The 23769-nt window shown below is 40.9% G+C and overlaps 1 protein-coding gene across 1 annotated transcript in view; it reads right to left on the reverse strand.

Moving 5' to 3' along the window:
• Positions 1–1247: 1247 nt before the first annotated feature.
• gc (GC vitamin D binding protein) overlaps positions 1248–23769 on the reverse strand; it is a 35907-nt gene continuing 13385 nt past the window's right edge. Inside the window, exons 4-11 of the mRNA XM_076271359.1 lie at positions 19237–19369; positions 16545–16633; positions 15612–15738; positions 14735–14934; positions 6589–6721; positions 3968–4062; positions 2888–3005; positions 1248–1709 (exon numbers count right to left, since the gene is read on the reverse strand). Of these exons, the coding sequence (XP_076127474.1) occupies positions 1668–1709; positions 2888–3005; positions 3968–4062; positions 6589–6721; positions 14735–14934; positions 15612–15738; positions 16545–16633; positions 19237–19369 (937 nt within the window). The 3' untranslated portion in view covers positions 1248–1667. The remainder of the gene's footprint in view (positions 1710–2887; positions 3006–3967; positions 4063–6588; positions 6722–14734; positions 14935–15611; positions 15739–16544; positions 16634–19236; positions 19370–23769) is intronic.

Consider the following 23769-nt stretch of genomic DNA (forward strand, 5'->3'; position numbering starts at 1 on the left):
GTAAATTTGTTTGTGGACAGCGAGGCCAGAGGTTTTATAGCGCCGTCCTGCTGCCTTCATCTTACGAAGCCCATCTGTGAACCAGGGAGCTGAGCGGGTGAAGGTGACTGTTCTGGTTTTAACAGGGGCATGGAGGTCCAGGAGGCTGCTCAGAAGGCTGTTGTAGTAGTTCACTGCTTCGTCGGCTGATGAAAAGTGTGTGGAAAGATGTTGAAAGTCTGCTGCCAAGAGTTCTGGGTTTATGTTTTTTAGGTTTCTGAAACACATATTCCGCTTAGACTTGGAGAGGCTGGATGGGGATTGCAGATCCATAGAAATGGCCTTGTGATCAGACACACCTATGTCATACACCTGCAGGTTGGTGAGGGGGCAGAGTTTGTAATGACCAGGTCCAAGGTCCCCTGGTGTGCATGGGGACATCAACAAGTTGTTTTAAATTAAAATAGTCCAGTAGTTGAAGAAATTCAGCTGCAAAAGGGGAGGAGGGGGTGTCAACATGGATGTTCATATCACCTAAAATTATAACATCGGCAGAGGATGTGCAGAAAGTTGTGAAAAGATTTGACATCTCAGTGATGGGTTTGATTTTGGTGGTCGGTAAATGAGGAGGAACAGCACAGGAGAAGGGGACTTAGATTTAAATGCAAGGCATTCAAATGAAGATAGTTTAGGTAATGGTTGCAGAGATAGCTCCAGATCGCTATGATAGATAACTGACAGGCCACCACCGCGTCCTGTGCTGCGAGCTTTCTGGAGGTAGCTATATCCTTGGGGACAGCTCTCATTTAAAGAGGAAAAAGTATTTGGTGGGTGCCAGGTCTCTGTAATGCACATATAATCCAGATCCAGAATTGAGGGTGGTGCGTGTGGCAAACGGTAGCCAGTGGAGCTCACGCCTACTTCCCTAAGATGAGGGTTCTGTGCACTCAATGTTGTCTCTTCCAAAATAGACACAGCTCAGTTTAACACATGCACTTACTCTCACTCTCTCTCTCTCTCTCTCTCTCTCTCTCTCTCTCTCTCTCTCTCTCTCTCACACACACACACACACACACACACACTTAACCAAAAGCACAGTTTACTTTGTGCCCATGTTCAAAAATGAACAGTGAGTGAATAAATACCCCCATCAGCTTAGCTTGAACCATACCAAACAAACAAAACAGCCCATTTGCTGTGCTCCCCTTAGTGCTGAAAAATACCTACAGAAACTGTATGTACAAAAAACAACCACAAGAGGGCGGCAATGCACTTCAGATAGAATATTTAATTCTCAGTTCCAACTGTTTCTTAAAAGCAGAAGGCTATACACACGTATATATAGAATATAAGCATAATTTTACTTCAAGAGATCAGATTGTGCAAGCAAAAAGGATAGACATCGCCTTCCAACAGTAACAATACAGGTCTATGCCTATCAATGAGACTGCATTATGCTTCAGACTTAGAGGGACATAATGTCCACTTGATTCTCAAGAGACCCTTGTAGCCTGATGTATTGAAAACATGGAACGGATGATTTCATGTAAATATTGCTCCTTACAATTATCTGGTAAATCAAACATAGGTGTATGAATTTAACAACAACAGGAGCCTATAAGAGTCATTAAAGTGTTCACTGTTTCAGATACTCAGCAGCAGAAACACTCTGGCATGATGGTCACGGTTTAGACGGCTGCTCCTTTGTCATATGAAATTAGTTTTTCCGTCTGTCAGAGGGAGAGAGAGAGAGAGAGAGAAAGAGAATCATTATATATATATAATATATAATATAGCTGCAGTAAAGGGGGTTGGACCCCCTTTTGACTTCTGAGCTCCCTTTAAGAGAGCTGGAGCCCTGGAGCTCAAAACTGTCCCAATTATAATACCTTTGCTCAAAAAAGAAAGTTTGAAGTCCAAGTTTATCATCATCAATAGACCCTAGGTTGTTCTTACGCCAAATCATTCCTTTAGTTCTTCATGCAATAGATTCAAACAACATTCTTCAGAGATGTTGCCCCATATTGACATGATAGCATCACACAGTTAAAGGAGAATTCTGGTGTGATATTGACCTAAAGTGTGTTGAAACATGATACCGAGTGTGAACGTATGTCTCATAGCAATCTCCTGTTCCATCCCATCCCAAAGGTGCTCTAGATTGAGATCTGGTGACCATTCTTCAGTTGTCCGCTGTCCCGTGCGAATTGTAGCCTCAGTTTTCTGTTCTTAACTGTCAGGAGAGGCACCCGGTCTGGTCTTGGGCTGCTGTAGACCATCTGCTTCAAGGTTCAAGTGTTACGCGTTCAGAGATGCTCCTCTGCACAGTTCAGTTCTCAGTGGTTATTTGAGTTACGGTTGCCTTTCCATCAGCTCGAACCAGTCTGGCCATTCACCTCTAACACCAGTCTGGCATCAAAAAGGCATTTTTGCCCATAGAACTGCCACTCACTGGATATTTTCATTCTGATGGTCAGTTTAAAACTTCGACAGATCATATGTCTGCATGCATAATTATATGCATTGAGTTGGTGCCATGGGACTGGCTGAGTAGATGCATAATCAGCCATTTAACATGTGTACCTAAAATGGCCATGGAGTGTGTTATGAGTAATAGACATCAAAGGCACACCAACCACTTTTGAGAGATAAAATACGGTGCACACTACACACATAATTGTAGCTTGTTACCACACTTGCTTTGATCCCCTTCAGAAATAAGATAGCATGTTGCCACAGCTTTTTCTTGGTCCTTTTCTGTACATTTACATTTTGTTTACTGTGTTGTCAAGAAGCACTGATGGCCCTTATTTTTCAAGCACTATCAAGCGCTAACATTGCTAATTGAGCATCTCTCTGCAGTGTCTGTCTGGGTCTAAAGGGGGAGTGGAGTCCTCAGGGTTCTCACCAGTGCCTGGCAGCGCTGTGCTGGCGAGTGCTGAAAGCAGCAGGCCGAGCTCAAGTCCACCAGGGTCTCCGCCTTGGCAGCTGCCTGGTCTCCGTCACCCTGAACCTCCGCCTCAACCCTGCACCAGAGAGACAGAGAGAGAGAGAGTGTGTGTGTGTGTGTTTGGGGATGGGGGTGCAGAGATGGGTAGGGAGGTTACAGAGAGATCGAGAAAGAGAGAGTGAGTGAGACAAAAGACATATCCTTATTATTGTAAACTCTCTGCAAGGATATACTGTCCACACACATTTAAATGCACATATGAACACACACACACACACACACACACACACAGCTACAAGCTATAAACCCGAATGGACTCAGATGCAAGTATGTCTGCCATACCTTTGTAGTCCCTGTGCTTAAATGTCCTGCATTAGCAAGGGAAGTCATGCTTGCTTTAACATTGTTGTCTTCAGATGTTGTTCTGTTACTCACATTATTATTATTATTCATAGCTCTGGTTATTATTTGCAAAAGGTCATTGCTGTGGAAATGCTGTTAGATCAGATTAGATTATATATAAGTTACTCATCTCAGAAGGGAAATAACAGTGTTCCAGAAACCATTTAAACATGAAAACACAAGAGTCACATAGATATAAAACCCATTAGACACAATCTGACATAGGACGTAGAGGAGACGTAGACTGAAATTGTTACTGCCAGGTAAAAAAAATGGAATTAAAAATAAATCAGAATAATCTCACTGCCAGGTGCATAATTAGGATAATAGGATAAAAACAAAATTAGGATAGCAAAGCAAAATGTAGCTCTCATTGTGCCATTAAAAGTATGATAATACCAACAAAATGTAGATTATACAGTATGTCTAGTTCGGTCCTTGAGGTGGGGCGTCTATGGGGGGGGCCCTACTGGCTATTCCTTCTTCTCTCTCTCTGTTTTTCTCTCTCTCTCTGTTTTTCTTTTTTTCTTTTTGGTAGACTCTTATCGAAGGGCTAGACCGATAGACTGGACAATCTATGGCTAGACCTGATTAATTTGTGTCCTGTAGAGTGTTAGTGTAAGGTGAATGACTTACATGACTTTGAAAGCTGGCATGCCAAGTTTGAAGTACTGTGTGCATTTTTCATCTGCCTTAGATAACAGTGTTATGATTTTCTTAACATCTCCATCCTAAGGTGTAACCAAACAGAGATAGGCAGAAAAAAAGAAAGAAAGACAAAGATAAAATGAACAAAAGACAAATGGACTGACATTATCATAAAAATTCAATTACATACTCATTATCACATTATTATGCATTCCCTGAGGTGTGAGAAGATGTGGAAATGCTGCATGATTGATTTTACCGTTTTGTTTGTCCTAAAACAGAAGCTTTGGTTACTGAAGATAGACTTGTTCATCCTTGGGGAAGCAACTGAATATGGAGAGCTGCTGGTTTATCTAAAACCAGCTGAAACATGAGGTTGGTTGATCAGCTTTACAGGGCCATAGTGTAACTACCGTTGTGAACTTGGAAACAGTACATTATTGCGTCACATTTTTCTATCCCACAAGTGATTGCTCAAGGACTCATCCTGCAGACAGAGATGGCTTAAATGGATGGTTCGCTGTAGTATAGGGTCAATTTATGGATGGTTCGCTGTAGTATAGGGTCTATTTATGGATGATAACAAGTTCAAACTTTCGTTTAGGAGCAGAATTACGGAGCAAAATCAGTCGGAAGAAGTCTGACCTAGACCGTTGTTTGCATTAGCAACAAGATGGCTTATAGCTTGTAGCACATGACATTTTAAACTCCTTGTCATCCATAAATAGACCCTAGGTTGTGCTTACAGCAAACCATCCCTTTAAGTATGAATGCTGTCTGAGATTAAATTGCTGCCGCTGTGAAGACACTAAGCAGTGATTCTCTCTTTGTGATGTAGGTCTGCCAGGACTGATAATGTCATTTCACTCCATAATGACTAATTGCTGAACATTATTGTAGGTGGTGTGGTTTTGTATAGAGCTCAACCCAATGCCTGCTGTAAGCTGCTTGTTTATGTTACAATAGCTATCAGAACTGAATGCCATAGCATAGAAAACACAAAATAAATAAATATATATATTGAACACGTCAACATTAAGTATATATAACAGTAAGTATATTTCCAATGAGGCTATTTGCATGACATTTTCACCAGACATTAGTATTAACTCAGATAATCCACCCATATAAAAAAATCCAAACATTAAAGTCCATAGGTAGAGATATGTGTAATAAAGTGGAATGACACAGGAAAAAAGTATATATATATATAATGTGTATATATATATATAATGGTAAGCTTCTTATCTAAGCTGTCAGGCTGTCTATTGAGGACTCTAACACCTTCAGAAACTCTGACAAAATGATCTGGAATATCGCAGACAAGCATACAGTCGATGCTGAGACAAGAGTGTAGCCTACACCGCCTCAGACATCAGCTGCAGTTTTATTCAGAGATAGACATGTTAGCTTGTTATGTATGTTTGAATAAAGACAGTTCTGACAACAACAAAAAAACATGAATGCTAGGCAGAACTGTAGCCTACTCATTATAATTTGGCCCAGAGATGACCCAGAAGAGTGAGGCCTACTCTGCACCTGAGAGTGTTCAACAGAAACTAACATCTTGCTGCCATCTGCTGTGGCAAATTCCGCTTATGTCTAGGCTTCAGTTCTGGAGAATAATTAGGACCAAACGGCTGGCTAACAATGCCACCAACCTATACTTGTGGTCCGTATGGATAACTTGCACCAGTCCATGCCACTCTGCCACATCACACCAACTGGCTTCAGGATTATGCAGGATCTTGCAGCAGTTGTCACTAGGACACACCAGGGGAACACAGCAGTGAGCAAGTGGGAGCAGCTCAAAAGAAGGTAATGGTGGATTGTAGTCCTTCTGTATGGTATCAGGACAACTCTCATGATCCAAGCCTCTCATCCTCGATAGGCAAAGAAAGACCATCTCTGACACTCAGGAAGACGAGGAGGAGGAAGAGCACTCACACCAGAGCACTAATAAAGACATTATTTAAATCGCTGCCCAGAGGATATGGGGAGAACAGATGGCATCAGATGCCTCCACTCTCGCACCGCACACCCCTCGTCCAGTAACTCGGAAACGAGTAGCTGCGGCTACAATGCGTGTCAACGTTAATTAGCGGTCCGGTGAGATGGACAGCCCCGATGGTGTGAATGTTAATGAGGCCCTCAGCCGATCGCACTGGCCTCCCTCCAGCGGGATCCCTGTTATCACCCCGCTCTGCTACCCTATGCCGCGCCGGATGAAAGCGCCTCATGCTAATTGGGAGATGCTGTAATGAAGAGAGCAGAGGGTGTATGCTACATTTCCCTTCATCACAGGGAGATACCAAACACCTGACATTGACAGGGCTCCGCTGATTAAATAGTGAGTCATCAGGAATGTGTACATAATGTGTACTGTATGTCTCAGAGGTTGTGGATATAAAAATTCAGCAAGACAAATGACTATTCTGGAGGAAAATAAAGGATGCAGTATTGTCTTTTGTCTGCTTTCTTTGAGATTGTAACAGTGGCAGTGTGACTTTTACCCACAGAGACAATTTCATACAGTATACAAAATAGTATTTATAGAAATATAGGAATTAAGGTCTGTTTGCATGTCTGTAGAGCGGATATTTGTTTACCTTCTGACTCATGCAGGTTTGGATGTCAGAGTCGGAGCAGCAGGCTTCAACTCTGTCTTGCACATGGTTCAGAGCTGTTGTGATGACTGGAACAGAGGTGGTGAGTTGCCTGGCTCCGATCTGGAATAAATATCTGAAAGAAATCAATCAAAGAGAGGAACTTGCGTGATTTATGCATGAATTCTGAAACATTTCCAACATCAGTGTACAGGATGGCATACACATTTCACATCACCACTTTTCAATTTTGATTAATAGCCTACCGGTATTCTAAAATAAATGCAATTTGTGGGTTACATAATCAAATTCCATGGCATTTATATCGTATTTCACAGTGGAGGTGTTTTCATCAGGGTTCCTTCAAACACATTCAACTTTGGAGAAGTCCTCAAGTAAAAACTTTTGAGCATGAGACTTCATGTGGAGTTGCAATCCCTCAAACCACGGTTACAGGAAAATAAAATACGCTACAGTAGGCTGTCAGATTGACTGAAGGAACTCTGATACACAGTTAGTCTACTGATTCAAACCTATATCACAGTATCCCTTTAGAAGATAGAGATCTTCAGTCATCTTGCAGTGTCAGAGAACTTGTATTACACTACCTCAAGGGAGGAAATCCCTACAGCAAACAACAGTTATGCTGGTGGTAGAACCGAATCAGAATTTGTGGACCATGCTCAAGGCTAATTAGTATTTCCACACAAAACAGGAGAGATCAGGGTTGTGTTAGAGTCACATTTGATTGATTTGGTAATTGTGAAAACGACCCCTACATGCAGCTATAACATTCCTGTTAAAGGGAGTACAATAGATCTGAAAAATAAATAAATAAATATTACCTCACTAGTTCTATTTAACAGGGGGAAAGAATGCTAATAAATGAGGTCAACAAATGTAAGGAATGGTCACACTTATCAATAATAAATGAGGTGACCCTCATTTTTGTATCAGCAATGCCTTATTATTCATATCAACAATGTGCTCATTTACAAACTCAAAATGACAACCTTGCTAAGCACACCTTATTGTTAAGGAATGGATTACAGCAGTGTTTTTCAACCACTGTGCCGGGGCACACTAGTGTGCCGTTAGAGATCATCAGGTGTGCCGCAGAAAATTACCCAAATGTCACTCACTGGTCCAGAAAAGCAACTGTTGCATCAAAGAATTTATAACCACATGCACTCATTGATTGTATGATTGCACTATTTGTGGTATGCAGGCATTGTACAACGGGGGCCCCATATCCAGTATTCACAGAATCATCACATATCTAGTTCATAACAACAATTAAATTAGATATAGTCACCTACAAATGAAACAGAGGGCGCTTGTTTTTTTGAGCAGGTCTTGCATAGAAGCCATAATCTGTGTATTATTTAAAATTTTAGGCTATGGTATGTTTATTTTTTCTTCACACAGGATGTTAGTGTGCTGTGGGACATTTTAAGTGTCAAAAGTGTGCCGTGGCACAAAAAAGGTTGAAAAACACTGGATTACAGCACTGATAGATAACGTGATTTTCGAAGACAGCTCAGTCAATAACATGCTCACCTTGTCAGAGCTAGACGGGACTGAAGAATTTATATTTGAATTTCAAATAAGAATGACATCAAACCACCGGCCTGTAAATTAGTTTCTAAGGAAGTATGAAATAGATAGACTGCAGGGACTTCAAAATGTCATGACTTTTGAAATGAATGAAAGACCACACAGCCAGACTCAGACTGTTTCAGACTCTCTTTACATACGCTCCGATATCTAAGGGCATATTTAGCAACATTGTGCTCTCTTGATGTCTATTCACTATTTATACAACAGTATCAGATGCAGTCAACCAATTTATTAATTTCTAAATTGACAAGAGGCTTTTCATTTCGTGTTTAATACACTTTATGACTTTAATGTTCCATCCCATTTATTCAAAGCGAGAGAGAGAGCATCAGCGATATCCTTTACCATCCCCACACTCACCTGTGTGACATTAATTAATTGCAGCCCTTCAATGAAACAATAGGTACAGTATTTTGCAGAAACAATGGGACTACTACTGCAAAGAAGAGAGTTGAAAGAGTTTGTGAAAACCCATATTTATGCTATCCCTACTGAGCCCTATGTAAGTACAGTCAGTGTAAATAAAACATAGGCCCTACAGTATATGCAGTAGAAGCTTCCCTGAAGCCCTCCTCGCCCCAGAAGATACATCGTCCAGGAAAACATTGCCAATATGTAACCTGTACATATGTTTATTGTCCTATGAATTGAATAATGTATAAGATAGGATAATAACTGGAATGTTTATTTAATTTCCTGCCTGAATATGATGTTGGTAAGAGCCTTCATTTCTAGTTGTATGAATATTACACAGAACTGAACTGTAATGAAATATTTGTTTGAAATGAAAATGTATTTTGTTTTGGCTACTACCTGGTACCGGTTTTAAAAAGGGTAGCGGGGAGGCCAGACGGGAAGTGTGTTTTTTGGGAGAGTAAACGTTTACCAGAGATTATTATGACCGCCGCGCAGCGAAGCGGCGGTCATATAGGTTTAGTCAGATTTTTATTTATTTTTTTAAAAAATTTTCCTTTTTTTTTCTGCATGCACAAATTTCCGTCAAGGATTCCTGGGACACTGAAAGACCGGGGTACACGAAACATGGTGGGCATGTAACCCCACATGGATAGCATGGAACCATCGTTTTTCGTTTTGATCTGTAGACACATACTCACACAGTAGACATATGTACGCTTGCATGCATAGGCACATACGCAGGCACACACACAAGCACGCACACACACACACACACACACACACATAACATAAACATGTACATGCACACATGCACAAAATTCAAGAATTTCTCAGAATTATGAACAGGGAAGATGGAGGTGGGGTTGTATAAAATGAATTTTACATGTGAAATCTATGAACTAATCATGTTTTGGTACTTGTTGTCTAGCAGATATCAGTGAGAATTGAGTGTGGATAATGCACTTTAGTGAGACAGTTAGAATCATATAGGCCTTTCAGCGTGATTTATTTTTGTGGAAAAAATGTGCTGGACTGGGCGGCGGTCATATTTTGTACCGCTCTGCGGTACATCTAGTTGAAATAGACGCTGCATACAGGTTATTCTCGGCACATTTCGTGCGAAAAAAGGATTAACGCTTCTTCCGCTGGAGTGGCTACTGTCTGGGGAGAAACGAGGAAGCAGCGGGACATTTCGAACATTCAGGCCTTCGGTGTGGTGAGCCCGCGGTGTTTATTTTTCCTATGCTCTAGGCCTACAGTTTATTTTTGTGGATTTTTGATCACGGGACTATTGGAGGGAGAGCAGATAGCTAACAAACGTTCAGAAAAGGTCCTGTTGGCAAATTTGAGGAAAAGTCGGTAAAGGGGCTATTTCACACAATTTGAGGGAGCTGAATTCAAATATGTTGTTTACCAAGCTCAATTTTGAGTTTTAAGCTTGCCAATTAGCATAATTCACCTACTTTTTGGTTTTGCCATCATATATATAAGAATTGCAAAAAATAAGGCATTAATATATTCTTTATGTATCAGATATGTTGTAGGACAGGAGAGGAATTACCCAAAGACCCTCAAGAAGCAAATGAAAATAAGCTAAACTAAAATATAAATTGAAATAATAGCTAAAAGGCAGTATGACGTTTAGAAACAAAATAGATTCCTTGATAATACATTGATAGAATAGTAGGTAGAATAGTTTCTGTAGAAAGTACTTTGTCACTAACTATTGTGAACAGTTGTCAGTCTTTACAGAGGATTTACACTGTATTTTGTTTTACTGTAAAGGCGACTGTGCTTGCCTAGTTAAAACATCTCACTGGTGCTCTTTCCTATCATTCAAATTCCAGCCATGCAGAAAAATGGAAGAGTGTGCATGTTTGAGGAGTGCTGAAGAGTGCTATGGAGATTGCATTATTTGCAAAAAATGTATGGTTATGGTTATGGGATTTTGCAGACGCCTTTGTCCAAAGCGACACACAAATACAAAAACATAAATATAACAGGGAACAGATTAGAATGTTGGTCAAACTATAATAAGGAGGATAGCAATAATAAACAACAATGTCAATTCAATCAATAGCCTAATAAAATAAGCATTGAAAATGATGGAAAAAGCAATAATAAACAATAATGTCCATTCAATCAATAATATAAAAAACAATGACATGGTAAGACTATATTAAGGAGAATATTAATAATAAACAATAATGTCAAATTAATCAACAGCCTAATGGAAATAAAACAATATTATACAAACCATAACGCATAAGAAGCACTTAAAGAACTAAGTGCATGTTGATCTTAAACAACCCAAAACTACCACAGGAACGGAGACCACTGGGCAACTCATTCCATCAACATGGAACCACTGAGGAAAAGAGTCTTGAATTAGACCTACAGTAGTGTTTATGACTGGTCGACATAACAGACGCTCATCAGAAGACCGCAGTGGGCGGTTGGGGATGTATGCCTTGATTATTGAATTAAAATAACTAGGAGCAGATCCAGTCAGTGTGAGAGATTTCAATTTAATTCTGGCTAATAGGGAGCCAATGGAGAGTAACTAGGAGAGGTCCTCTCTGGCTGATTGAAGACCAGGCGTGCTCCAGCATTCTGAATCAGCTGTAATGATTTTATTACACAAGCGGGTAAGCCAACTAATATTGAATTACAATAGTCCAGCTTGGAGATGACCATGGTTTAAACAAGAAGTTGTGTGGAATCTTGTGTCAGATAAGGTCTGATCTTCCCAATCTTGTAAAGCATACACTGACATGATTTTGCAATAGAAGCTACATGCTCAGAGAAGTTAAGTCGGTCATCAATTACAACGCCCAAGTTACGTGCAGATCTAGTTGGGGTTAGTGAAGTTGAGTCAAGCTGGATGTTAATCTGTTGGGGAATAGCTGTTTTAGCTGGAAACACCAAAACAATTTAGACAAGATATTCTTCATAGTGCAACAAAAAGAAACATTCACCAGTGCATCATTACTGCATATGATGCTGAAAGGGAAGTGGACCTAGGACAAATCCTTAGCTATGAACTGATTAATGTACTGTAGCTATTGCATTTGCAGATAGTGATGGTTATTTGTGAAGTGGAAATAAGTCTATCCTCACTCAAGTGCTGTCTAGCAATGTGGAATGTCCAGTAGTGATCACTGCAAAAACTGCTCATTCAACACTGGTAATAGATGCTCAAGATCTAGTTATGTCTTTAGGACACCCATCTGACTGCAGCACATTTAAGAAGTATGCAGGAAAGTTTGTAAGAAACTTTTGTCAAAGTCCTTTTAGGCAAGTCCCTCCACTCGGCGGCCATATAGCAACGCTTCTTGGGCACACATCTGGCATCCATCTCGGCAGAAATGCGCATGCGCAAGGCTTCACGACACCAACCTACTGCAATCTTGCTCCAGCGTCGAGATCACAACACATGATTGGCACGATGTCTTCACAACACACCACATTATTGGCTCATTGTATTCACAACACAGCACATGATTGGCTCAATGTATTCACATGTCAATGTTTTGCCGCGGAAGGGGTGTGATATGCGTAGACAACTGCCATATTGGCGTTACAAACTAACCCCATGCATTTCTATAGAGGATTTTCTGAGTGCTGTGTCTCCTCATTAGAAAGTCTCTGCTTTTGTATTGTTATTTGGTATTTGTTATGTGGTAGCAAATTATGTTAACTATCAAAGAAATAGACCTAATGTAGGAATGCACACAGATATTACAGATAATGGTGTAGGTCTATCTGATTAAGACCTGAGTGGTTGAGACATACTTATTAAATTACACTGGGAGCAAAGAAGACTATCTTCACTTTTTTCCCTTTGCAACTGTCAAAGAAATCCCATAAACACGGGAAGGCCTAGGGTAGCCTACATCAGATGGCCTAAAGATTAGGCTCTTCTGGATAGCATTAAGTGACTTGCATGCAGTAATTTGAACACTGACCTTGATCTAGCCTACTTTGGCTATTTAAAGGTAATTTATTGCCAAAACATTGCCACACAATATAAATGAGCTATAACAAACAATAAAGGACTTAATCACACACAAACTACTATTTTACTGACTACAAAAATAATAATTATGTAGGAAGTTTAGAAGTTTAAAACCCAGAATTGACCAAAAGTGCACCAAATTCAACACAAATGACTCAATACACTTGGAGGAGGCCTGCGTCCTTTCTTTTCCAGATATTTTAGGATTTGGATATACTGTAGCTTCAGTATCGAGTATCAAGATATTTATGGCAGTGATTGTATCGAAGTCATAATTTTGGTATCGTGACAACACTATGCCAGAGCCACTCTGTTTTCTAGATGTCGAGGATCGGAGGCTCTACCACCAACAAGTGATGCTGCTCAATAGCATATTAGAAGAGCTCATTATCAAGCTCTAGTATGGAGGCAAGCACACATACCAAATCCAGTGTTACTAGAAGTAAAATGTTTTTTACTTGTCGGTTGTTGCTGACGGTAGATGCAGTTCTGCATTAGGCTTATTCCTGCTATCTAAGTTCATACAGTATGTAGGCCTACTGTAGGATATATTCTGAGTTGAAGGTTATCTGTGGAACTTGTTATTGTGATGAAATGCAAATACCACATGAGTGACTCACTATGTTAGCAATAAAAATATGGTTGTGTTTTGATTAAAATTTCCGAGTGTATTACATGTTAACTTTAATCATGTTCCCATTAAATACATTAATAAACTATAGTATGGTTTCTTTAATGCTCAAACATGTAAAGTGTATTTAGAGAACACTTTTATTTGGTTTTAGTGATTACTTTTGAAATCAACCCAATTTAGGGAAAAATAAGCAAAGAAAATCGCTATTTTGTGTTCAAATGCTGATTATGTGGCTTAGAACTCAGAATTGAGCTTGGTAAACAAAATATTCAGAATCAGCACCCTCAAATTAGGTAAGAGGGGTGGTTTGCCAACTTTTCCTCAAATTTCCCGTCAGAAGTTCTCTTCTGTGAAGCTGCTCTCCCTCTATATTGGATTATTGCATTTTTTTCTGTTTCGAGGAGTGACTCCTTTTTTTTCTCTGTAGGACATTGTGCGCACCTGGAGTTGTGGTAGCTCTTTATATGACTTTGGGGTTGTTGGGGCTGGGTAGAACAAAGTGGTCAAGTTTAACTGTACATGCTTGGACTGAACTACATATTGCTTTTTGGGGTAGGGGCTATTTTGTTAATTTTATGGGGTTTGTTGCATGTATGAAATTAAAACAGTTAAGTGAGAGAGAAGTATAACGTGACTGTCAAACGGCAACTAAACTTAAAATCAAATGACTGGTGTCCGAATTATTTCCTTCTGAATTTAGTAGCGTTGATCTCGTATATAAAATATAGGGTTGAATTGTTACATATGGTGCCCCGTGTGAGGACCAAGTTATAGTAGTTATTTGTATTTTACTTACTTACTTACTTTACTAATTTAACCATTTAATTTTTTGGGAGAGTAAACATTTACCAGTCGTTTACCATACAGTCATTACTGATACTGTTTTCCTGCAGGGCATATTTGCCAATATTATATTGTACAATTCAATATACCACATATTAATTACATCATAGAATAATTATGCTGTAGTTAGTATGATTATGTTATAGACTAATTCATTATCATTCAATCAGACTATGTTGCATTTTTTCTGTTTCATTTAGCTGCAGTAACTGGAACTGTCAAAATATGAAGGTTGGCCTTATTGATAATGCTGTGTGTTGTAACAGTGCTCCAACAAATTGCCACTGCTAGTACGGTTCAAAGTATGTCTGACAGGCACACCTGCCAATGCTAAAAATGTTCTTAAAGACACACTTTGCTCTTTGACAGAAGAGCTCCAAGGCACAGCAAATTCCACACTCGGGTTGTTTGCAGTGATGATATCAACCTCTGCACTCTCAATAGTCTCGATAATTTCGAGCTCTGCCATAAAAGTCAACAATGAACATCTTAGACATGTGTCTAAAGTCAACAACGAACATTTTAGGCATGCAAAATGCCTAGTGCTTGGAAGATGAGACTTTGACATTTGCATTTATTGCAAGGTGCTTCTTTGCATGTGCTAAAGGCTTGGTTACCTCTCTGTTTCTTGTGGGCTGTCTGGCTGACAGAGGGACTGTGAGAGGGGCTGGATGTCTGGAAGCGTCTGAGGCTGCCTCTTCAGGTTTTCAATGCATGTCAGTGTGTCCATGGGTGCCTTGCCACAACATTTCTGAAACTCCTCCGACATGGTGCCCAGCATCGATTCATCGCAGAGGCCCTTCTGGAATTCAGTGAACTGAAAGATAAATAAACATGTGTGTCAGACACTAACAAGCATGCGTGAAGAAAACGTGTTCATGCACTGTGTAGGGATTAGTGATTTCCCAGGGTATAAGAGAAGAAATAATAAAAAGATACATATTCCTTTAATCTCAACATTATACGTTTTTGCTTCATTACATTCTAATTCCACTAATAATACAAAGAGTGAGATTGAGAAAGAGTGAGAGTACGACAAATATTTGACTTTTTACCTACAAAATCAAACACTACTGTCAGCTGCAATTGGTATTGCAATCCACCCAGCAGCATGTTTTTTTTTAATCCACTGCGAAATAAATCCTGTAGGCGTTTATAAATCCAAATGGTTCTGTACCCTCTGTGCCTGACATATCGGTTTCTTTGATTTCAGTCAGAATGTTTGTGCAATCTACGGCTGCCCATGTTCACATCCCTCATGACCCTCCGTCCTTCAGCACTTTGTTCTGCAAACACACTTCAGGGGCACTGGGCACACCAGAAGTCCACTTTGCACTGTGTGACATCTTCCTTTTGCTACACAGTTAGCCTGTTGCCTTACTACAATACTGCATTACTGCACTGCTGTTCAATTTCTAGTTTTGACAGCACTGACAAGATGTGGCGTGGCTGTTTTTGTATTCCAGAGTAGCTAACTTTTGTTGGATTTCTTACCTCTTGAATGATGCATTCCTGGTTTGGTTGTAAACAACATTTTGAGAGAGCCTCTTGGAAGTCTTTTGCCATGGACTGGGCTTTTTCAAATGAAATCTTCAGAAGGGATCCAAAATACGCCGTCAAGCTGTTAAATGCAAATTTGTGCCTTCGTTCACATTAATTTGTCACAAACATTTGTGCACCTGAAGGCTGGTGGTAAACTGATGTTTTCATGATTAGATAAAAGTGACAAACTGTTATGGGGGGAAACATTTCTCAATGGCCCTGGCCTTACCACAGATGTCCTCCTTCCTAAAAATAAATATTCTAGTTTATGTGTCTATTGATGTTCCCTCAAAAATATGTCTCACTCTTGCTAGACAATTCGGCGAACAGGACTTCAGTGACAATGATCAAGGATCGATAATGTCCTTATTGTCCGCAAGTGGCAATATGTAGGACAAACAGTATTATCCACACAAACCCCAGCCACACAAATCATAAGGCTATAAATATAACCTCGGCTGTCTGAAGGAGAACACAAGATGTTAACCAATGGAAAGTCTGCCTTCAGTGACGTCATCGATCTGAACCAGCCTGTAATCACCTGTCTCTGTAAGTAGGGATGTTTGCATGCCAGAATCTATATAAGGCCATGCCAAGTATTCTTTCTCCTTCTATTATTCAGTGCCTCGAGATCTTTGACCCGAGAAGAGGGAATTTTCCAATCCCGCTGCGAGTGATCTAAAGCTCCTGATCGCTGGACATTCGTCCCCCCCATGAGTCTCCCAGCATAACTCCTGCATACAGAGACGGATGATTATGGGCTATTTCAGGTTGATGACGTCACCGAAGGTGGACTTCCCATTCGAGTGAATGTGACAGAAAAAGAACACAATGACATGAAAGGACTCGATCTTAACAAGGAATGATATGGAGATACATATTTACCCAGTTTTGTATGACTTCAGGTTGATGTTGTTGTGGCAGACATTTGATGTGAACCTCAGAAAAATGTTGAAATGTCTGCCTTGAAATCTCTGTGAAAGTGAGGGAAATTTAAAGGCAGGCCAATACTTCACTATTAGCTATTGATTATGGAACTAAAGCAATGACCCCGTTGTAAGACATTATTGCAAACTGATATACAGTATAGATCATGATTCGTGATGACACACCATGATTTTAAATAATATCACAATACTATAAGAGACAATTTGGTGCCTGTCACTTCATTAGCATTTTATAGCTGACAATGGGCAGACATGCCTGAAAAGTGTTACATTCTCACACAAAATAGGTCAGTCCTCTCACTAAAGTTGATGTCAGCATGTAGGTAAACAAAAAACAAAAAAACATTTAAATTAGCTTCTCATAAGAAATCCACCATCATTGCACCCTCTAATGCAAATGATATCCAAAACCATGCTTACCTATGAAGGTCCCCTTGGGTAGCAACCCTGAATTCAGTCCAATTAGACTCTTCTTTTGTTATCCACATGGCTAACCAGTGTTAAATTCTAATGCTTTGCAGCCTTGGACTTTTAAATTAAAAACAAGGCTTCTGAGATTTAGAATCTGTGCCGTACTCAGTACTTTCTCCATTCTGGACAGTGACTACTCTCCTGCATGTAGTGTAGTTTCATCCTAACAGTAGAGTACAACCCTGGAAAGGCTTATTTTATCTGCCAAACCTACCAACCTGGTATTACAGGGACTGCCTGTCAATGCTGATCTAGGGCCCGTTTGGCAGCTATAGGTGGCGAGAAGCTATGTCAAGGCGGGGACTCTAAAATGGGTGAGACCTCTTCGGTGAAGTGAAATTGAATAAACCAATCACATGCAACCAGTGTTCTATCTATCTATCTTTTATTAATTCAATTCGTCCTGACTGCCCACTTTATGCGTCTAACTTCTCTCTGGCCACAGTGCGCATGTCTGCAAAATACGCTGTCAAACTCGCCCCCCTAGTGTGTTAAAGATGCAGTCAGCGATTGCACAGGAAGTCACGTTTATGTTTTAAATTATTAGCAGATGCTTTTGTCCAAAACAACGTACATTATATTTTAATCAAGGACCACACAAAACACACCAGAGAGGTAGTATATATATATATATATATATATATATATATATATATATATATATATATATATATATACACTGCTCAAAAAAGAAGAGACATCAGATACATCATGCTGGATATCTATGCTGATATGGACTGGTTAATGTGTTACGAAATGAAAGGAGGGTGTTGGATGGACCAAAACATAATGTCCGAGAGGTGTTCTATTGCATTTAAGTCAGGGAAGTGTGGGGGACAGTCAATGGTATGAATTCATTTATCCTCCAGGAATTGCCTGCACAATCTTGCCACATGTGGCCATCGTTGTGCACCAGGAGAAACCCAAGGCCCACTGCACCACCTCCCCAGACCATCACTGAGCCACCACCAATCCGGTCATGCTGAATGATGTTGCAGGCAGCATCATGTTCTCCACGACATCTCCAGACCCTTTCATGTCTGTCACATGTGCTCAGGGTGAACCTGCTCTCATCTGTGAAAAGCACAGGGCGCTAGTGGCAGACCTGCCAATTTTGTATTCTATGGCAAATGTCAAATGAGCTCCACGGTGCTGGGCAGTGAGCACAGGTCCCTGTAGAGGCCATCGGGCCCTCAGGCCACCTTCAAGAAGTCTGTTTCTGACAGTGTGGCCAGAGACATTCACACCAGTGACCTGCTGGAGGTCATTCTGTAGGGCTCTAGCAGGGCTCCTACTGTTCCTCCTTGCATAAAGGAGCAGATACTGGTCCTGCTACTGGGTTAAGGACCTTCTACCACCCTGCTCTGCTCTCCTAGAGCAACTGCCTGTCTCCTGGAATCTCTTCCATGCTCTTGAGACTACGCTGGGAGACACAGCAATCTTTCTGCCAATGGAACATATTAGTGTGCCATTCTGGGGGAGTTGGACTACCTGTGCAACCTCTGTAGGCTCCAGATACGGGCTTATGCTACCAGTAGTAACACTGACACTATCCAAATGCAACACTAGTGAAAAATCAGTCAAGAAGGATAAAGATGGAAAAATTACCAGTTGTAACCTGTAAAACCATTCCTGTTTTGGGGGTCGTCTCATAGTTGGCCCTCTAGTACACCTGTAGTAAATTTCGTTGACATCAAAGCAGGTGAACCTGATTCACACCCTCTGTTGCATAACTGGCCAGATCAATATCCCACAAATGTGACTGACTTGATGCTATACTCCTATGGCCAAGTGTTCCCTTTATTTTTTTGAGCAGTGTATATATCAGATATACAGTATAAGGAATATATTTTGAGATAAATGTTTCAGATTCATATACAGTATATGTCAACACTTCAAGCGGAAGCTTCAAGCCCAAATCAGAAAGTTCTGGATTTGGGCTTTCCCCACTATCCACAGATGGCACGATGATGATGGCACTTCTGTCACGTCTGCCAATTAAGACATCTCTGCAGCTTTCCCTGGAATTCCATCTGAAGCTGGCATGAGAGTCTTAAAAGGGCACAGCCATACCTCAGTGTAAAAGCACTTGGTGGAGGGCGCAGGCTTACCTCAGCATACCTCAGTGAAAAAACACTTGGTGGAGGGCACAGGCTTACCTCAGTGAAAAAGCACATGGCAGAGGGTGCAGGCTTGCAGCATTTCTCCAGCATCCTCAGTTGGCTCCCCGTGGCATTGAGCACGAGCCCCGTAGGTGCACTGCGGTGCCGGCGAGCCAACTCATACATGTACCTGACAAGGGGGAAAACGGCAAGAGGGGTCACCTCAGCAGCACTGTGACAGAGGTCATTGGGGATTAGTGGGGCCCTGTGGGATTCCTTCACAGAGAGAAACCAGGAAATGAGAGCTTTGAGAATGCATGTTTTGTCCACTACTGAGCTGAGAGCCACTCTACTGAGCTGAAGCCAGGGGGGTGGGTGCAGCCATAACGGGCAAAACAGATCTCAAAAGATATTGGCTTGATCCTTCAACCATTTTCATAAGGATTATGAACCTTAAGGATTAGGATTAGAACCTTAATATGGATGAATTGCCCACTTCTAACAAACAGGGGAGGAGAGTGCAAGTTGAAATGAGAGCATGGAGAGTGAGTGTTTTCTCTACCTCGGGCTGAGCTGGGTGTGGAAAAATAAAATCTCATCTAATGACTTGTATGTGGTCACATTAATAATAATAATAACTTGATTTTATATAGCGCCTATAGGGCAGGGGAATAGAGGGGAGAAGAGAGGAGTAGGTAGAAGTGGGGTTGGGGGGCAGGGTGGTTAAGGACCATAGGCCTCAGTGAATAAATGTGATTTTAGGTGCTTTTTGAACGTAGCCAGTGTGGGGGCTTGGCGGATATGGAGAGGTAGACTGTTCCAAAGGGTGGGGGCAGCAACACAGAAGGCTCTGTCACCAAAAGTCCATAGCCTGGAACGGGGGATGACAAGCGGGTCCTTGCCAGAGGACCTCAGGGACCTTGGCTGGGAGTGATGCTGGATGAGATCGGAGAGGTACTGGGGAGCAAGAGCATTGAGGGATTTGTATGCAACGAGTAAGACTTTGTAGGTGATGCGTGACTTCACTGGGAGCCAGTGAAGCTGCTTGAGTTTGGGGGTAATGTGTTGCCATCGCTTTGTGTGTGTGAGGATCCTGACAGCCGAGTTTTGGACACGCTGTAGCTTGTCCAGTGCTTTGGTGGGAAGGCCATAAAGGACACCGTTACAGTAGTCCAGACAGGAGGTGATAAAGGCATGGGCGTAGATTTAGGGTGGGACGCTAAGGACTAGTCCTAATCAAAATTTTAAGATGACAAAATTGTCCCCACCAATATTTTAGCGAACTTATTTGTGCTGCTGATCCTTCCGACAGCCATGCACTACAGTACAAGAAACGTCATTGATTGGCTGAAAAGCAGTGAGCAGCAGTCGCAAAAACAATGACTTTAGACTTGACTTACGACTCCACTCAAAAGACTTCAGACTTGACTCTGACTCGAGCTTCAAGACTCCTGAACAAGCTGTATTTCATGCAATTATTGCTTTTTTAAAATCTAAATGTATTCATGTATTACTTTTTTATTTTATTGCTATATACAGAATACTTTGGAAAACGTATAACGAGCGGCATGGCCCCTTTGCCATAATGTGCAACGTAACGCATGTGCGCACACTCACAGATATACTGTATAAAAAAAATGCATTGACCATGGCGACAAGAAATCCTCCCGGAGTTGTGCCTTTTATTATGACCGCCGCGCAGCGAAGCGGCGGTCATATAGGTTTAGTCAGATTTTTTCTTTTTTTTTTTCTTTTTCGCATGTCCAAATTTCCGTCAATGATTCCCGGGACACTGAAAGACCGGGGTAGACGAAACTTGGTGGGCATGTAACCCCATATGGATAGCATGGAACCATCGTTTTTCGTTTTGATCTGTAGCCCCCCCGCTGGACTGCACCCCCCGAAAGGAGGGTAGGGAAGACACAGTTTTCTGTGAATATCTCGAGAACCGTAAGGTTTAGGAGGACCATTTTTTTTTTTGTATGTTGATCTCAAGGGGCCATGTCAACCCATTCCATAACCACTCATTTCATGTATAGCGCCACCTAGTTAAACACAAAAAAGTAAAAATGAGGTGTTGTAATCGCAGGTATCTGTGACCTAACATAGTCAAAACTGCACGAAATTGGAAGTGTAGGATCATTATGACACCCTCTGAATGCACGCCAAGTTTTGTGTACCTCGTTCATGGGGGGCCTTACAATAAAACAATTTATGTGTACATTTAGTGACGTACACCAACAAGGATTCCCGGGACACTGAAAGACCGGGGTACACAAAACTTGGTGGGCATGTACCCCCACATGGATAGCATGGAACTGTCATTTTTCGTTTTGATCTGTAGCCCCCCCGCTGGACTGGACCCCCCGAAAGGAGGGTAGGCCAGACACAGTTCTCTGTGAATATCTTGAGAACTGTAGGGCCTAGGATGACCATTTTTTCCGTATATTTGCCTCCAGGGGTCATGTTAACCCAGTTCATGTGCACACATGTGCACAAACAGATACACACACACATTCACAGTAATCATACGTATGACACATACTCACACAGTAGACATATGTACGCTTCCATGCACAGGCACATACGCAGACACGCACACACACACACACACACACACACACACACACACACACACACTCACACACACACACACACCCACACACATAACATAAACATAACACAAACAATCAAGAATTTCTCATAATTATGAACAGGCAAGATGGAGGTGGGGTTGTATAAAATGAATTTTACATGTGAAATCTATGAACTAATCATGTTTTGGTACTTGTTGTCTAGCAGATACCAGTGAGAATTGAGTGTGGATAATGCAATTTAGTGAGACAGTTAGAATCATATAGGCCTTTCAGCGTGATTTCTTTTTGTGGAAAAAATGTGCTGGACTGGGCGGCGGTCATATTTTGTACCGCTCTGCGGTACATCTAGTTATTATTTTCGGTTACAATAACTTCATGCACAGAGGAAATAAGCGAACAGCGACATGCAAGGTGTGTGGCACCAGGATAAATTAAGCCTATTCAACAACGTTCATGAGGCATCTCCAAACGCACCCAGATAGGTCAGTCACTTAGGCCTAGCATATATCGTCACAGGTGACAAGCTAACCATCGCCGTGTTGTGCTAATGCTGGGAACAGACAGGGATGGACAAAAATACATCAGAATGTATTTCAAAATAAAATACCTAATAGGCCTACCCTCATTTTTAATGTATCAAAATAAAATACTGTATTTTTGTATTTAGAAAATACTCAAAATACTTTTTTCAAGGAAGTATGGAAGCACTGCAAAAAAGCTTTTTTATCCCAAACATTTAGCCTATTAAAACTATATAGTAAAAAACAATACAATTTGGCCCCTGTCATACTAAATAGTATACCGTATGCAAGTTCATGTAGTGTGATCAGAATTAAAAATAATTCAAGAATTTACATTTACATTTAGCTGATGCTTATCTACGACCTACTGGTTAGCGCTTCGGACTTGTAACGGAGGGTTGTCGGTTCGAATGCCGACCAGTAGGCACGGCTGAAGTGCCCTTGAGCAAGGTACCTAACCCCTCACTGCTCCCCGAGCGCTGCTGTTGTTGCTGGCAGCTCACTACGCCAGGATAAGTGTGTGTTCACTGTGTGCTGAGTATGTTTCACTAATTCACGGATTGGGATAAATGCAGAGATTACATTTTCGGGATCAAAAGAGTATATATACTTATACTTAACCACATTAATCAATAGGCCAAAATCATAATTATGTTTCTATGCCGAATTTCGTAATTCAAGTCCAGTGCAGAACTGAATAAGAAAATCATAAGGCTATGTGTCTTGAAGTTCCAGTATGTGAGAAACTTGACATGCCTTAATATCTCCAACCTCAAGTATGCAGCTAATAAGGAAATAGAATTGTTATTTAATTAAACAAGGTGAACTTCTCCCCACTGTGGAATGCAGATAAGTATGCTACAAGGAAGGGAATTCAAACACACTCAACACCTTACCATCTATTGATGTCATTGTGGTTCATTGAGATATCTGAAATTTTTTCTGTTAAAGATAGGCATGGAGCCAATAGGACATTGTTGTCTTTGTCGGTGTCCTTATGTGAAGTTGCACAGGTAAACTTGCTCATCTTTACTTGCGTACGACTTCACACCAGTGCTTCAGGGCAGCCGTGGCCTACTGGTTAGCGCTTCGGACTTGTAACCTGGGTTGCCGGTTCTGCAATAGCCGTCACTGAAAAGCTGGGAGTGTCGTTGAACACAGCTGTTCTCACATTAACTGATTGCGGTAAACATAAACCATTGTTGCCTAATTATCAATTATTCATTACACCTGTGTGTAGGATCTACCATTTTAGTGTTTTTCACATACAGTATTTTGCAGTATTTTTAAAATGCAAAAATACACACCAATAAAGTATTTTGATACTAAATACAGAGCCATTTCCTTCAACTCCATAAAATACAAACGACAAAATACTATTTTGTATTTGAAATACATATTACATGTTTCAGAAATACTACCCATCCATGAGAACAGGCAGATTACATCCTTATAGTTGGCCATATGATGAC

Source organism: Alosa pseudoharengus, unplaced genomic scaffold (assembly GCF_046254945.1).
Source record: "Alosa pseudoharengus isolate Yale_2024_CS ecotype anadromous, Long Island Sound unplaced genomic scaffold, YU_APseudo_1.1 YU_APseudo_1.1_scf_6, whole genome shotgun sequence".
NCBI classification, from domain to species: domain Eukaryota; kingdom Metazoa; phylum Chordata; class Actinopteri; order Clupeiformes; family Clupeidae; genus Alosa; species Alosa pseudoharengus.